Here is an 18029-nt window from a genome sequence, read left to right as displayed (position 1 = left end):
TCTCTTGCAACATCCGAGTTTTTCAATATCTTTGGGGTTAAAGGCAATCTTAAGCCATATTCACTGCGGACATGTGCCGGGCTCAAGCAGACTGCAGGTAGAACAGCCTGTGGTTACATGGTGGAGTCTGTGGATGAGAAGACATTGCTCCCTCTTCCTCCACTCCTAGAATGCAATCAAGTGCCTAACAACCGTGCCGAGATCCCCACTCCCAACGTTGCGTTTCACCACAGCCATCTCAGATGCATTGCCAACGCGATTCCTCCACTGGACCCAAACGCCAAAATACTGCTCCTATTGGGAAGAGATATTCTGCAGTTGCATAAAGTGAGGAAACTAATTAACGGTCCCAACAATGCCCCGTACGCCCAGAAGCTGGATCTGGGATGGGTAGTTGTTGGCGATGTAGGTCTTGGTGGAGCACATGGACCTACCCAAGTGGAGGGACGTGTTCCAGGGTCTACAGATGCGACAGATTCCACGGCCCTACACCACATTCTCAAAGTTGAGCATGCTACAACAGGAGCTCTATCTGTTCTCGGACGCATTAGGCAAGCCAAGATACGCAGTTGCCTATCCGAGGGTCATCACCGAAGACGGAATAACGGAGGTGGGCTTCATCTTTGGCAAAGCAAAGCTAGCAACCCAGCCAGAGCTCACTATTCCAAGACTAGAATCGTGCGCAGCTGTCTTGGCTGTCAAAATCGCAGAGACGATTGCGAAGGAGATGGACGATATCCCCTACCACACGGACGGCAAAGTAGTACTGGGGTATATCTGTAACCGATCGAGGCGATTTACACATGCGTCCACAGCCGTATCCAACGCATCCATCAGTTTTCGCCATCTCATCAGTGGAGGTTCATTCCCACGCACGACATCCCAGCTGACCCCGGGTCACGGTCCGTCCCAGAAGCTCTAGGTCCGCCCAATCACCGAAATGGTTCTCCTCCTGTCTCCCGAGGACTCTGAGGGTTAAATGGGAAATGTGCATGGGGTCTGGGAGACCCCAGGCGGTGAATGTGCTGGACCACTTTCTGTTTGCAGATATTAATGCCACCTGCTGGATGTTCAGGTTCCTACAGCTTTGGGTTACCTTTCCTGTTAGGCAGGAAGTTGTCATAAACCAGGAAGCCCAGCTCAGGGACAGTACCGCATGGTGCAGACTGTAATTCTAGTGTGTATTTACTGCCATTCCACCGCACCAGTTTGTTAGACGCATTGTCTGTGAGTAATCATGTTTGTGTAACAGCAGCTTTATACGTTATTGTGCAGCATTGCTATTATTAACAGTTAAGAATGTTTAATGTGCCCTGGCTGGTTTCTTACATAACAGCATTGTATTTAGTGGTGGCATCATAGTTTATGTTTCTATACCAAGTGTATAACGTTACTAAATATGCGGTTTCTCTTTCTGCTTGTATGTTACAGTTTTACAGTTGAATACAGTAAAGAATCAACGACATCTCGTGTCTACGGGTCTTTATTGGATTAATTGTTTAACTTGCTAGATAGCTGGATAGGGACATCCAGCGAGTCCAGTATAATTTATCAAATTAGAAACATTGAAAATAGGTGCAGGAGTAGGTCATTCGGCCCTTCGAGCCTGCACCGCCATTCAATATGATCATGGCTGATCATCCAACCCAGTATGCTGTACCTGCCTTCTCTCCATACCCCCTGATCCCTTTAGCCACAAGGGCCACACTAACTCCCTCTTAAATATAGATGGGTGGTAAATATTCCAGAGAATTCCTTAAGTCGATTGTCGATAAATATTTATATTCCACATCTGTATATAAATATATATATTACACACTTGAGATCCCATTAAAACTATGTTGGAGAATAATACCTGAACAATAGTCTAGGTGTATGCACAGACACACACACCCACACACCAACACACCAACACTATCACACACACAAACACACACTCATACACAAACACTATCACGCACACACACACATGCACACACACACACACACACACACACACACACGCACACACACACACACACACACGCACACACACGCACACACACGCACACACCAACACACACTATCACACACACACCAACATTATCACACACGCAGGCACATTCGTACGCACACATTAGCACACACACACATTTATTGATATGTTAGCCTGGAGAAAGTTATAATATCGTGTACAGATACAGCATGGAGACAGGCCCTTCGGCCCATCGAGTCCACCCCGAAGACTGATTACCCATTGGTTCTATATTATCCCACTGTCTCATAAACTTCCTTGACACTGGGGGAAATTTAACGGAGGCCATTTAACCTGCAAACGCACCTTTGGATCTGGTCGTAACTCACGTGGTCACGTGTGCAAACGTGTAATCTCCCCACATACAGCACCTGAGGTCAGGATCGAACCGGAGTCTCAGGTAGTGTGAGACCACAGCATTACCATCTGCGCCGCTGAAGAGTTAACTCCCAGGAGACTGCCAAGCAAGTGAGATAGGGCTCTTAAAGATAGCGGAGTCAGGGGATGTGGGGAGAAGGCGGAAACGGGGCACTGAATGTGGATGATCAGCCATGATCACAGTGAATGACAGTGCTGGCTCGAAGGGCCGAATGGCCCACTCCGGCACCTATTGTCTATTATCTACTAAAACAAAATACATAGCAGGACTTTTGCAACATTATCCACCCAGGACCTGGGTGTAAAGTGGGAGGTTGTCCACGTATAGAGATTGTCCACGTATACTATGGGCCCTCTCCATTTCCAGTCGGCAGAAGAGACCATCAGGTCCAGGGAGCAGGCGATGGTGGGTGTGAGGGGCCGTGTGTGAGAGAAGTCTGGACAAGAAACACTTCCATGTGGTGTGGAACAACACAGGGTACCTTTCCGAGGGATAGCATAGAAGGCGCGGCCGAAGGTGGGGTGATGGGTGTACATTGCAATTGTGTGATTAACTCCCTTGTAATTGTTCAACAGACCATCTCCAATTACGGCTGTCTGGGGGTGGAAGTACATGTGCTGGACGAGTGGAGATTTATTACAATGGGTCTTGGGGCACAGTTTGTGATGACTCCTGGGATCTAGATGACGCTAACGTGGTCTGCGGGCAGCTAGGTTGCGGATATGCTGTGGAAGATAAAATTCCGGGATTCTGTGGACGAAGTAAAGGCCAAATTTGGTTGGATGAAGTAAGATGCTCGGGTAACGAATCATACCTCTGGAACTGTTCCTCCGCACCGTGGGGTCGGCACGATTGCAGTCATAAGGAAGATGTGACAGTGAAGTGTTCTGGTAAGGATACGTTCGGTCTGCTGATTCTCTGCAGCTTAGAGTGGGGACCTTCATTCCAGAGATGTATCTCTGCTCATTTCACCCTCAGCTGTTGTCCGCTTTAACAGCATTTGTCCACATTTCCCGAAACAGACCGACGAGATGATATTGTTTCGGCATTTTCGGCAAAAGCATTGTGGGCGGAAGTGTCTGTTCCTGAGCTGATATCTGTGAACGGGAGATGTTCCCTCTTTATTTTATACTCTTGCTTTAGGGATCGTGATTGTCAATTATCATTTCGATGTTGCACAATCGAAGGTTAATTAAATGGAGTATTTGCTTTCAGGTTCAGAACTGTCGCATTTTCAACCAGAACTGAAGCAAGATTGCACCACTTCACACAAGTATTTCCCTGCCCTCCACTTTCAATGACTTGATAAAACAGCTGACCTTGCGATTTCCTCTTCACCCAATCTGTTCCCAATTACCAGTCCCTGTTGAGTTTTTCCAGCGACATCTGTTTTTGTTGAATCAGATCTTTCTCATGCCTCTTTGTTGCTATCTGCGGGATGGATACATTATGATGACCTGTATACCTCCTGTTCCCTTCACAGAACACAAAGAGATGCGCCTGGTGAACGGAGGCCGGCGGTGTGAAGGGAGAGTGGAAGTGTGGTACAACGGGACATGGGGAACAGTGTGCTCCGAGAAGCTCTATAGTGTGGAGGCGGAAGTGATCTGTAAACAATTAGAATGTGGACCCCTCGCATATATTGACTATCGCGGCTGGAAATATGGACAAGGTTCTGGGCCCATATGGATCGATGAGATGAAATGTAACTCGTACGAGTCAGCCCTTTGGCAGTGCCAGTTTGACCCGTGGGGGCAACACAACTGTGACCACAGGGAGGATGTAGGCATTTCATGTAAAGGTAACACAGGAAAGTCAGCATACGATGGCAGATTAAACACGCGCGTAAATCCGTCAACATTTCACTGTTCTCAACAGATGCTGAAATGCCGGAGACAACCCGCGGGAAAGACTGCGACGGAGGAAATGAATCTAAATCTCGCCGTTTACCAGGCGAGTCATTCTACTACTTACACCGTCAGCGTGACGTCAACCCCGGATGTTTGATGAATGAGTGATGAAACAATAGATGAACCCTCAACAAGAGACTTATGAACTTCACGATCTTCTCGTTAAACGTGTAGCCATGGGTCCTTGCATGGATCCCAGCTATGTCTTCTTTTGATTCTTCTCTCACGAACTTCCTTTCAACCGTAAACGTGTAGCCATGGGTCCTTGCCCCCAGCTATTCTGTCCCTTTTGATTCAAGTATTGTGAACAGTCCTTCTTCCAAACGTGCACTGGCATCATTCCCCAAACTCATTCTTCGCTCCTTCACATGAAATATACCACCCACATTCCCTTCCCCCCCTCACAACCCCATCCGTCCGTTTCCACCTTTATCCCTTCCTCTGGATTCATATTTCATCCTCGTCATTCCTTATATTACAGCCTTTTGTCCTCTTTTCATATCTAACCTTTGTGCACCCATCTGTCAATGAACACCCCCCACACCTGAATCCACCTATCACTTGCCTAGATTAGACCCGCCTTCATCTCTGTTACAGCTTCTTCCCCTCCCTCTTACTAGAATTAGTCTAAAGATGGGTCCCGATCCGAAACGTCACTGCACACGTCATGCAGAGATGCTGTCTGACCCGTTGAGTTACTTCAGCACTCACGTATTTTTAACTGAGTATTTAATTTAACTTCACTTAGATCTACAACTGCGGGTTGATGGCGGCAGCAACAATTGCTCCGGAAGGGTTGAAATATTATTCAACAACAGCTGGGGAACGGTGTGTGATGACTCCTGGGGTCTCGTCGATGCCAATGTCGTCTGCAGACAGTTGGGCTGTGGCTCTGCTCTTTGGACTCCAGGAGCGGCGACCATTGCCCCGGCCTCAGGTGATATCTGGCTGGATGAAGTGAAATGCACGGGAAGGGAATCATTCCTGTCCCGTTGTCCGTCTTCACCGCTCGGTCAACATGACTGTGATCACAAGGAAGATGTCTATGTCACCTGTTCTGGTATGTGTCGTTCGGCATATTCCCCGATCTCTACACACCTTCAGTTTCATTAGTAAAATATCTGAGTGTTTTTAAATGAAAATTTAAAGAGATGTCGTTGTTAAAAACTTTTTACAATGTCCTCGTCCAGTTCTGATCCCCCACTGGCTCCTGCACTTCAGGTATTTGTTATTCATGCGATATTGACCATTACACTTACACACTATGCTGACTGTGCTGATATTCGCTTGCTACTCTTTGCTAATTGCTGAGAACATGATAGGTGGTTTTCAAATTGGCTGACTCAGTATGTGAAACAGGACTTGCAAAATTCTAAAAAAAAAATCATAGAAACATGGAAAATAGGTGTAGCAGGAGGCCATTCGGCCCTTCAAGCCAGCACCGCCATTCATCGTGATCATGGATGATCGTCCCTTATCAATAACCCGTGCCTGCCTTCTCCCCATATCCCTTGACTCCACTAGTCCCTAGAGCTCTATCTAACTCTCTCCTAAATCCATCCAGTGATTTGGCCTCCACCGCCATCTGTGGCAGGGAATTCCATAAATTCACAACTCTCTGGGTGAAACAGTTTTTTCTCACCTCAGTCTTAAATGACCTCCCCTTTATTCTAAGACTGTGGCCAGTGGTTCTGGACTCGCCCAACATTGGGAACATTTTTCCTGCATGTAGCTTGTCCATTCCTTTTTATAATGTTATATGTTTTTAAATCATTATTCTAATCATTCTAAACTACAGTGAATACAAGCCTAGTCTTTTCAATCTTTCCTCATTTGACAGTCCCGCCATCCCAGGGATCAATCTCGTGAACCTACGCTGCACTGCCTCAATCATAAGGATATCCTTCCTCAAGTTAAGAGACCCAAACTGTACACAATACTCCAGATGTGGTCTCACCAGAACCCTATACAACTGCAGACGAACCTCTTAACTCCTATACTGAAATCCTCTTGTTATGAAGGCCAACATTGCATTAGCTTTCTTCACTGCCTGCTGTACCTGTAAGCCAACTTTCAGTGACCAGTGTACAAGGACCTCCCAGGTCTCGTTGCACCTCCCCCTTACCTAACCTAACTCCATTGAGATAATAATCTGCCCCCTTGTTTTTGCGGCCAAAGTGGATAACCTCACATTTATCTATATTATACTGCTGTCCAGATGTCCAGCTCCAGACAGATATCTCTGTGACAAGACAGGATATTGGACTCATTGCAGTATTTTCTCCTCAGGAAGTGTTGGTAATAGGAACCATATTGCACTATTCAGTGAGGATTACTGACCTTTGATTAATGGCTGTTAATTAACTGTTATTATGTGTAGGAACCAAGATAATTTGTGAAATTTGGAAGAATTTGTTGGTGAGTGTTCCTCTGTTCGGTGGCATGTCGAGTCAGTGAAAACAGTGCTTGCTCTTTCGCAAGATGTTGCCGAAAGGGTGTCCGGGCTTATGGGGCGAAGGCAGGTGAATGGGTTCAAGAGGGAAAGATAGATCGGCCATGATTGGAGGAAGGAGTGGACTTGATGGGCCAAATGGTCTTATTCATTGAAGTCTGGGGCAAGCAGTGTGGATGCACATTATGCCTGAATATAACATTGCAGCTGTTGTCTGGATACAGAGCGTCACTAGTGAGGAATCAGGACATTCTAGTATATTTTCTATTTATACCACTCCGCACAATACAATAGAGACTTGAGCTTTTTATTGTTTTCTGCTCAGCCATTCTTCTGGTGCAATGTATGACCGGATTTTGGGAAACGTCTCTAGCAAAGCAAGATGCACAACCAGCAGTTAAAATTCATCAATTGCCCCTAGAAATGTTTTCAGTTTGGACCAACTGCTTCTGTTTTCCGTTTATCCAGGAATTTCAATTTCAGAGTTGAGAAAGAAGCCGCTCTCCACGGCTGTTGTGGTTTGCACAACTCTGGGAATCCTACTCATCGCTGAATTTGTCGCACTGGTGATAATAGCTCGGAGGAAATCAGCAAGAAGAGGTGAGGTTCAACGTTACAGCGTTATTATTCCAGACAATATTTCATAGCGTGAAGAGACTTTCATTCGCTTTTCCATGTGCTCTTTTCTTTCTTGCATTTTGAGCAACAAATGCAACTGTGCAGCATCGTGTAGGTATTCCATGGTTCCTATTGGAAAGAGCAATTTGTCGTAATAGCATGGAATGTTAAATGTGATTATTGTTTGGGTTCCTCCATCTATTGTTCACTTGACTGATGTTCAACATTCCATTGGGGTGGGAGATTGCAACCTTCACTCTGTCCGCCCTGTATCGACGAATGCAATCAACCTGGCGTGCACAATCATATAAGATCAAATAGAACAAGTTGTCCGACAACTTTAGGCTGTGCACGCCATACGCAAGAAGAAGAAGAACATTCCATTCAACATCCTGTTCAATGCGAACATTCTGATTAGATTCTATCCACCACATCTCAAGCTTGCTCTTTCCTCACATTCTATGCTCCTGCAATGCTTTATTCCCCATCTCCTTCCATTTATTTGATGCAACACAATCTGTCTTCCATTTCCTAAATTGACAAACCCGTGGAAATGTCAACTCCTGATCACCCACACCCACACTTGTACCATCCGTATGTATTTGGGAATGCAATCAGGCTTTGAACAGCATTGTTGTGGCGGAACAGAAATGAGGAATTGCTTCCTACTAATGCACACTAGCTGTGATCTTCTTGATGTTCGTAGAATTCGCTAATTTCTGCAAGAAGCCGTTAGACCTCTAGCGTAATTCTTCAATGGTAACGCTCATCAACATTTTACCTTGAATAGCATTAATGCATAATGTTTACATGTTATACGCAAAATACTAACTGTTAAATACTATTGCTGTAAATCCACAAGTTAACCCACACTCTCCTTTAAACAGATGCAGAGTTGAGAGCCAGAGGATTTGGCTTTTACGAAGCAATTTATGAAGAGATTGACGATACTCTTCCTGGAAACAAGTTCAGTCAGATGGATGATTCAAGTGAGTATTTGCACTCGACAGTCGCTCTTCAGCGATAAATATCCCCTCCACTCCAATTAATGGTCACGGAGCAAAAATAAAAACATTGTAACAGATACATCGGACACAAGCAAACTGTTGGAGCAACGCAGTGGGTCGGGCAGAATCTATGAAGGAAAATGTACAGATGACCGTTTGTGTCCGTACCCTTCTTCATGTCTGGAGTAGAGCGGAGATGGTTGATAGAAAGTGGCGAGAGGAAATGCTGCACAAGTTTCTGGTAGATGACAGGTGGATGTATGCAACGAGGGGTGGAATTGTAGACACATCCATTTGGGGAGACGGATGAAGAGTGGAGGTGACCACAACGGTTGGAGGTGATTGTAGGGAGGACAAGGAGCTCCAGATGGTGGAATCTGATAAGAAAAAAAAGTCAACAAATGAAATATAGAAACCTTGGGAATAATGGTGGGTAGGTGGGAAAAATGGGATGGAAATTGTGGATCCTGTGCAGATAGGGATCGGTTATGAGCTGATGGAGATGGTGGAGATGAGGACAGGAAATGGGAAGCGAGGGACAGGCTCAGTGGAGAGAATGTTGTGTTTGAGAGAGTCAGGGTTGATTATCAGGAGAGAGAAGTGGGGTGACAATTGGAGAATTAAATATTTACACCATCGGATTGTCAGCGTTACCTGAAGTGCTGCTCTTCCAGCTTGCATGTAAACTCAATCTGGCAATGTAAGAGGCAGAGAACAGAGAGGGCGAATGGGAATGAGGAATGGAATTGAAATCCAGCTGTCCCTGGCGGACACAATCTGGTTGCCTCGTCTGCATTTGGCATCACGTGGGTAAAGGAGGGTACATCGAGAGCATGGAATGGAATAATGGAGACTGACGTTTAGGTCCCTGAATGGAGATAAAGGAGCAGGTGTAATACTAGGTGTTGCATCACCTGTGGTTAGTGGGAGGGGGATGTACAAGGTGGATCTTGTGAAGATAGATCGAGTCAAGGAATCTGCACCATTCTGGAGTCAGCCTCAAATCCATGGCCAGGGTGCTTTTCCAAAAAAAGTGTGTTGAATGAAGCCGATAGATGGACATGATTAGATGGGGGCCCATGAGATTGTCCATGGCTACTCATTTGATTTGTAGAACTCGAGGGCATCCAAAGAAGACAAGTTCCACCAGGCAGAGGAGACTGTTAGCTGCACTGAAGTCGTTGGGTCACTGCTCTGGGACGAAAGCAATTGTCCAGAAACCTTCGTGATGGGAAGGGACTGTTCCTGGATGGAACACATGAGGAGTAGTGAGCCACACAGATTGGAAGGTGTAAAAGTTGTGGGGAGCATCTGAGGTGTGCAGATGTAAGTAGACACGATTGGCAATGAGGTCGAGGGACATTTAAGCAACGAGGTTAAACAATGGGACAAAAGGAGTTGGAAGAAAAACTCCCATTAGCACAGTCCTGTTTATGGCATTAGGGTGGGGGATAGAAGCGGGCAGTGGAAACTTTGTGTCTATCAGTTTCCAGGCTCTGGTGGGTAGATACCGGAAATGATGAGCTCTGTGAAGGATATTTGCTTCTTCTCCACACCTGGTGACTGACATGTTCATGATATTTACCGAATGCGCTTTTGTTTTGTTTTAATATGTCAGCAATATTTCGAATGGAAACGAACAGATATCAGAAACAGAATGATGTGTGTCTTCTGCTCCAATGCCCAATTTAGCCCGATGTCTAATAACTATCTCTGTCGTTGACTTCTAGTCTCTGGATCCATTGATTCCATGAATCAAATAGAATATTACACCAGTGACCCTCTGGGTTGTGCTCATTCAACAAGCGAACTCCCTGAAGGAACCTCCTCCAGTGTTCGAGGTTGGTGCATGTTTTGCTTCCCATTTTCTCCTATTTTAATTCATTTTGTTCGTAATCAGAACTTATCAGGGAAAAGGTGTAAAAGCATGTTCGCTGTGAAATGGTAGAGAGGCGATCTCAGGGACCTGTAAGGGGTTTCTATTTAAAACATCACCAATTTGACTTTGAAGATAAACCTCTCGACCGCCAGCTGTGTAATTGAATGAAACATTCATTGTGTGTTTATATTCTCAATGTGGATAGGACTTGAACTATAACACCAATTATAGCGCCGGATTGGAGCAACGTTAAATAATTTCACAGGCCCAACACAGTCCTCTCTCCGTCCAGATACCAATTACACAACAACATCTCAGTCTGAAGAAGGGTCTCGACTCTAAACGTCACCAATTACTTCTATCCAGAGATGCTGCCTGTCCCGCTGAGTTACTCCAATATTCTGTGTTTATTTCACATCCCTTGCAGCTTACAAAACAATTTAGATTTTCAGGAAGATCATTCCGGTTTATACTTCCTCCTAGATCTAGTTCCTGGTGACCATGACGATCCTGAGAGTAAAGCCATTGATTGTCCGGGCGGTCAGTTCCCGACGGACGGTGGCGCCGATGACCTTCTGATGCTAACAGTTGCCGGCGGTGACGTGGACATTGGTGGTGAGTCAGTCTCTGACATGCCAGAATCACCAATCCTCAGCTAAATATTCCACCCACTGCGTTGTTTTATATTCACTTTCCTGCTTTAAATATTATTTGCTAAAAGAAAAGAAATGTTCAGAGAAAGTTGCCCACGGACGGTTTTGTTCTTACTCGAACAACGTGTCATTCACAACTGCAATGTGAACCATATGGGGGGGATGGAGCCTCCAACAGACACGAGTTCTAGTCACCGCACACACAATCCCCTTTTTACAAATAAAAATGAATTGGTGTACATAAAAACCGCACTGCTGGATATTCTGTTGCACGGCCCTCACTCCGTCCAATTTTTGGTCGACCTGCTACACGAAGCATGTCATTAAGTTGAAAAGAGAGCAGAGACGATTTGCACGGGTATTGCCAAGATTGAGCGGCTGAGATCAAGGGAAAGGCTGGCCAGATTAGGGCATTGTTCCTTGGAGCGTACGAGGCTGAGGGTTATCTAATAGAGGTGTATAAGATGATGAGGGGACCGGATAGGGCAAATGTACAGTGCCTTTTAGCTAGAGGAAGGATATCAAGAATTACTGTACATAGGTTTAAGGGGAGAGTGGTAGATTTAAGGTGACAGGGCAAACTTTTATTTCAGATGGTTGACGATACGTGGAACGAGCTGGAGGTAGTTGAGACTGGCAGTGTAACCGCTTCTAAACAATACTTGGACAGGTACATGGGCAGGTTAGGTTAAATGGGTATGAGCCAAACGTGGGCAAGTGGGAGCAGCTAAGGTGGGATCTTTGGTTGGAATTGACGAGTTAAGTCAAATATCTTGTTTCAGGGCTGTATGACTCCATGACTCGAATATTACGAAAATCATTTTTTAATTCATGTTAAATCTTGATTTTAGCTGGCCCAATAATATTTGCTTTGTTTTCTTTCCCAGGTGAATCTAGCATGATACCTTGTTTCCAAAGCCTGGCTTAAAATGGTGAAAAACGCTCGGCGTTTCATCAAACAGCACGTGCCTTTCACTCTTCCTGCAAGATCGACAAGCAGATCTTCACAGCATTGATATCACTCACCAACTTATCACAAGCAGAATCTTTGACTTCATTTTAAACCACTTGGTTTGATTTTTTGCCCTAAACCTTGGAAGAAAACATGTTCTCTGCTCTCTGGACAGGTGTAGAAAAACATATTTAATCGTCATTCTTCTTCTGGAAGATAGATCTTTTTTTTCCTAATCAATAAACATGTGTTAATTTGAATTTGTAAGCGTTTTTATACATTCCATGTAAATGCTTAAGATTGTGCAGGTTAAAATGAATGTTACTTTGTTCTTATCATGCTTTACCTTGCTTTGGTGTTGTAATGAACTGTTTCAATCTCGCTCTATGTAAGAATTGAACAAGCATAATAAATACTTCAGGTGGAATTCGATATTAATGTGTTCATATTTTGTCCGAGCATACATACAAATCCCATAGACACTAAAACAAAGCACCACGTTGATTGCCCGTGGTCTCAAGATGTGAGCTAAAGACACAGGCTAGACATTGCAGAACATAAGTCTAATTGTAAAAGCTTAGTAATGAGCGGGAAACATCATCAAGACCAGGGTGATAAATGTACATTGGATAATAAGTCAGATTATACGATTTACTTTGAATTTGCAAAATCCAATTCTCATCAGTAAGTGCATGGAAATAGGCATCAAGGGGGTAATTGGGAAATCATGAAACCGGTAACCAAGTGGTCATATAGGGAGAGTAAAATACGGCCAATCATATGTGTTCGGCAAACCTGCTGACTCCCACAGTAATCTATTCCACATTTCCTCCCACTCCACCACTGTCAAAGACGCCAGCTCCTGCTCTCAATTCCTCCGTCTCAGTCGCATCTGCTCCCAAGATGAGCCTTTCCATTCTAGGGCATCCGAGATGTGGTAATTGTCCACACCCTCCCCCCTCCCTACACGTGCTGTCATGGATGGATTCCTCATCGGCGTCTCCTTCGTAGTCCATATTTCTGCTCTTGTCTCCTCTTCCTCCAGATGGAACCAGGTTAGAGTTCCCATGATTCTCCCCTTTCTCCCCACCAGCCTCTGCAACCAACGCATCATCGACATTTCCGTCACCTCCAATGCGTTCTCTCCACAGTTACATCATCCCATTTCCACTCCATGTTGCTGGTAGCAGAGACCTCTCCCTCCACACAACCTCCATTCACACTCCCTCCCCACCCAAACCTGACCCTCTCCAAGTACGTTCCGCTGCAACGCAGGAGATGTAATACCTGTGCCTATATCTCCTCGCTTGCCTTCATCCAGGGACCCCATCAATCCTCCCAGATGATACAGATGTTCAAGTGCACCTCCTCTAACCTCACCTACTGTATCCGGTGTTCTCGATGCCACCTCCTGTACATCAACTTTGCCAAGCAGAGTCTTGCCCACAGTTTTCCGGACAACTGCTCTCAATCCTCCAAGGCCTACTGGATCTCCCGGTGACTAACCATTTTAACCTCCTTCATGTCCCAACATAAACGTTTCTGCCCTGGTCCTCCTCCATAGCCAGAGTGAGGTGTCATGCAAACTGAAAGAACAACCCACATATTCGCTTGGGTAGCTTCCAACCCAGCGGTATGAACATTGAATGTTCCAATATTAGGTAACTACCACTCTCTCCCCATTCTCCCCCACACCCCCGGTTCTCTGCCCTCTCTCACCTGTGTCTCAGCTGGACCATACTTCAATTTGTTTCATTATATCAAATTAACATGTAGATAATGCTCTTTCGAGAGCCTTTGTTAATTATCCATTCACAGGACTATCAGTGAGCAAATTCCAGAACATAGCGCTCCCTGGGGGTAAAGAAAATCTCGTCTCCGCTCTGGAACATAACAGAAACATTTGATGCCCTTATAATCAAGAACATGTCAAATCTCTGCCTTAAAAACACCCAATGTCTTGGCCTCCACAGCCTTCTGTGGCAATGAATTCCACAGACTCACCACCTTCTGACTAAAGAAATTCCTCCTCATCTCCAATTTGAAGGTCCGTCCTTTTATTCTGAGTCTGCGCCCTCTGGGTTTTTTTCTCCCGCTGCTGGAAACATCCTCCCCATTTCCACTCTATCCAGGAATTTCATTATTCGGTGAGCTTCAATGTATTTGCATCCCATCCTTCTAAACTCCAGCGAGTACAGGCCCAGTGCCTTCAAAACGTGCCCAACCACCCCCGGGATAATTCTCGTAATGCTAAACCAAGACCACTGAACAGAAGTCTGCAGGAATTTGCTACACATAGGAGATTTTTAAAATGGATCCAGCTTTAATACATTCCTTTCAACAATGCATCAAAGGGACTCGTTGATTCGGTAAGGTGGTGCGAGGGCATTTCCCCCCCCCACACACACACCCCCCGAAACATCAGGTGGTAAACACAAGTAAACAGGTCTGTGCAATAACTCAAGCCGCTGTGAGAATATGAAGTCCAATACAGAGGTTTGTTGTCCAGCCTTCTCTCAGCTGTTCTCTCCAACGCACTGTCACAGTTCATCCAAACACCAGCGGGCACAGCGATGCCAGCCGGGCTAAGCTATGTACAAGAGGCACCCCATGCCTGGGCGGTGAAAGCTAAGGATGGCGAACCGCAGGAGGATATCGGCTAGACGTCGGTGGTTCGAATCCCGTCATCGTCCAGCTTGTAATCGAAGTGGCGTTCTTTGTGCGGCGCGGGCTGGGAGCGGTGTCTGCGCCGCTGGTCTTGCCCGTTCACGCGGGCCGGCGGCGTGGTGGGGGACTGCGGGTGGTCGTGGTGCCCTCCGGCTTCCTCCGCCGGTGTGCTGGTGCCGGGCGGCTTGGTGGTGGTGGTGGTGGTGGTTGGCACCGGGGTCCAGGGCTGCCACGACGGCACCACGGAGGACGACTTGGCCAGGGGCCGTTTCTCGTCGGCAGAAGCCGGGGCCGGTGGGGCGGCTGGGTCGGCCGTCATCGCCGGGACGGTCCTGCCGGTGAAGGATCCTGGAGCCGGGACCACCTGTAAACAAGAAGAGAGGGGCGGAGAGGAGGGGGGGGGGGGGGGGTGTACACACGGGAATGAGAAAGGAGATGGAACTGGGGAAGTTTTAGCCGTCCCCACTAGACTAGTCCCCATCCTACACACACGACACTGGGGACAATCTACAGGCGGCCAATTAAGCCCAGAAACTTGCGCATCTTTGAAGGAAACGGGAGCCCTGGACCCCTGGAGAAAACCCACGCAGGTGGCGAGGAGAACGTGCAAACTCAACACCGGCAGTAACCGCGCAGAAAGGAGATGCCCCCTCAATCTTTCACCTTCTGCACTGGGACAGGCGTCTCCACACAGCCCAGAGCGGACAACAGGCTTGGTCAAGGACGGGCCGCCGAGAGGCGGTGGGGGCCACCCCGCTGAGACCAAAGAGGGGGCCAGTCGGTGGGGGGGGGGGGGGGGGGCTCTGAGAATAAAGTGGGACCCGGCACGGGGTGGGGGTGGCAGAGTGATTTACTGTGAATGAACAGGGACCCGGCACGAGGGGGGGCCCACTGCGAACAAGGGGGGCAAGTGGGGGGGGGGGGGGGGGGGGGGGGGGGGTCCCAGCGCGGGAGAGAGACCGCGGAGAACAAAGAGAGGGCCAGACGGGGGGAGCTGCCGAGAACAAAGAGGGACCCGAATCTGTACTTCTGTAGCTTTGTCGGTGCCAGAAACGTGGCGGCACTTTGTGTGCTGTCTGGTCGATGAAGCATTTCACTAGACCCTGGTACAATGTTGGACAATAAAGTATCATTGAGGTATCATCATCTATCCGCCATCTATATTCTGCCCCCCTCCCCCATAGATGTTTACAAGAAATATTTCAAAATCTTACAAAACAATTTTGAAACTCTTACGCAGATCAGTACAGCACAGGAACAGGCCATTCGGCCCACAATGTCCGTGCTGAACACGATGCAGAGTTAAACTGTTCTCCTCTCCCCGCACGTGATCCATATACGTCCACTCCTCTTATACCCATGTGCCCGTCTAAAAGCCTCTTCAACATCACAATTCTCTGTGAATTCCGGTTTCCCCCCACACTCCAAAGACGTTCAGATTTGTAGGTTCATTGGCTCGGTGTATATGTTAAACAATAAGTGGTCCCGAGTGTAGGAGAGTGTTAATGTGCGGGGATCGCTGGTCGGTGTGGACTGGGTGGGCCGAGGTCCCTGCCGACCAGCGGTCCGTGCACATTAACACTATCCTACACGCACTAAAGGGCCTGTCCCACTTGGGCGTCATTTGCGCGTAGGACATCCGAGGTACCTACTGTGGCATTGCTTGGAACCTTCTGTAGCTTAATCGCCTGGTTGACTGCCTTTATCCAGCTGTCCATCTCCGCGGGACTGTCGGCCTGTTTAAACAAAGCACAAGACGACCATCGTATTAGTTTCAACTGAAGGTAAACTCAAAATGCTGGAGTCACTCAGCGGGACAGGCAGCATCTCTGGAGAGAAGGAATGGGTGACGTTTCGGGTCGAGACATATTAGTTTCTATGCATCCTGTACTTGATCAGATATTGTATTTATATATGGCAATATTCTCACTGATCTGTATGCAAAAAAAGACACGCCATGGGAAAAACGGATACTTGGGCGACCTAATCCGCGAGTTTTTTTACTCGTATGGTTGGTTTAGGTCTTCGTAGTCGAGGTCGTGGTAGGTTGCGCCGTGCCCGGCCATGGAAAAAACGGATACACTCGTAGGTTTAGTCGTAGTAGGTCGTGGTAGGTCGGCATGTGAGTTGTAGGTAATCGAGGGTAGTCGAAGGTAGTCAAAGGTAGTCTTCAACAAAGTCGAAGGAAGGTCAAAGGAAATCGAAGGAGGTGGTATTCACTCTCCACTATTCGGTGTCCAATTTTCCTGAGGTTAGTCGTAACTAGTCGAAGCTGGTTTTCAACATAATCAAAGGAGGTCTTCAAAATGACATTTTTTTCAAACTCTTCTGAAGTCGCCAATTAGGTCGCCCAAGTGGGACAGCCCCTTTAGGGGTAATGTGTAGGAAGGAACTGCAGATGCTGGTTTAAACTGAAGATAGATAGACACAGAAAGGTGGAGTAACTCAGCGGGTCGGACACCATCTCTGGAGAAAAGGAGTAGGTGGTGTTTTGGGTCGAGACCCTTCTTCAGACGGAGTCGAGAGAGGAACAAGAGATATAGACAGTGATATAGAGAGATTTAGAAACACTCTCCTTACCTGTACGTACAGGTTTGTAGGTTAATTGGCTTCTGGAAATTGTGGTGCAAGTGGGATAACGAAGACCTCGTATACGGGCGGTCGATGGTCGGCGTGGACTCGGTGGGCCGATGGGCCTGTTACCACGCTGTAAATCTAAACTAAACTAAACAATCCTGTTTATTGGTGCTAAATGTGTCTTAATCCTTTTGCAGAGAGGAGTTTGAATGGTGGCATTATGCGATAGGTCGGCCAAACACCCAAAGATTTTTTTGTTTTGGGTTTTTTTGCACTATATTGAGTTTTTTATTTATAGAACTAATTTTATTCACTGCACGGCGGTGCAGCGGTAGAGTTGCTGCCTTACAGTGCTTGCAGCGACAGAGACCTGGGTTCGATCCTGACTACAGGTGCTGTCTCTACTCAACAAGACGTCTTTGAAGCTGGTACAACTTGGGTGGGGGAGGGACGGAGTGAGAGGGGATGCAAGGGTGACTTCTGTAACTTCAAGTAACCCCATTCTCTCGACTCGAAACGTCACCCATTCCTTTTCTCCAGAGATATTGTCTGACCCGCTGAGTTACTCCATCTTTCTGTGCCCATCTCTGGAAAGATTCAGCATGGCTTTGCAGAGTCCATTGCCCCCTGCTGTTGTACAGCAGTGCCGCCTGCTGGTGCACGGTGATATATATATATATTTTTTTTTTTTTAATTTCAAAATAGACTTTATTCATTGATAAATATATACAATTCCTGAACCATTCAAACAAAACAAAATTCATCCGACATTTTCGGAGACTATACAAGTTTTTTCAGTACAATTTTTTAACATTTTTTCAAATTTCACCAAACAGTCTCCCACCCGTGCCACTCTGTGGCCCCTGTCCAAGTAATAAATATATACAGTGTTTACAGTGCGAAAATTCCATTTGACATTTT

At 46.6% G+C, this 18029-nt stretch overlaps 2 protein-coding genes across 2 annotated transcripts; one reads left to right on the top strand and one right to left on the bottom strand.

The window, feature by feature from the left end:
- Positions 1-986: 986 nt before the first annotated feature.
- Positions 987-12296, top strand: LOC129694686 (antigen WC1.1-like). The gene is made up of 11 exons (XM_055631420.1): positions 987-1149; positions 2760-2870; positions 2969-3283; positions 3877-4194; positions 4272-4346; positions 5052-5363; positions 7224-7355; positions 8261-8362; positions 10111-10221; positions 10743-10874; positions 11800-12296. The coding sequence occupies exons 1-11, from the start codon at positions 987-989 to the stop codon at positions 11838-11840; spliced, it is 1812 nt and encodes a 603-aa protein (XP_055487395.1). The 3' UTR covers positions 11841-12296.
- A 1468-nt stretch (positions 12297-13764) lies between these two features.
- Positions 13765-16377, bottom strand: LOC129694687 (pleckstrin homology domain-containing family A member 2-like). Its single transcript, XM_055631421.1, has 2 exons — positions 16184-16377; positions 13765-14895 (listed from the first exon to the last, which is right to left on the bottom strand). The coding sequence occupies exons 1-2, from the start codon at positions 16247-16249 to the stop codon at positions 14524-14526; spliced, it is 438 nt and encodes a 145-aa protein (XP_055487396.1). The 5' UTR covers positions 16250-16377; the 3' UTR covers positions 13765-14523.
- Between the last annotated feature and the right edge of the window lie 1652 nt (positions 16378-18029).

This window comes from Leucoraja erinacea, unplaced genomic scaffold, assembly GCF_028641065.1.
Source record: "Leucoraja erinacea ecotype New England unplaced genomic scaffold, Leri_hhj_1 Leri_757S, whole genome shotgun sequence".
NCBI classification, from domain to species: Eukaryota; Metazoa; Chordata; class Chondrichthyes; order Rajiformes; family Rajidae; genus Leucoraja; species Leucoraja erinaceus.
The sequence above is the reverse complement of the archived record's forward strand: the minus strand, read 5'-3'. Positions and strand labels throughout refer to the sequence as shown.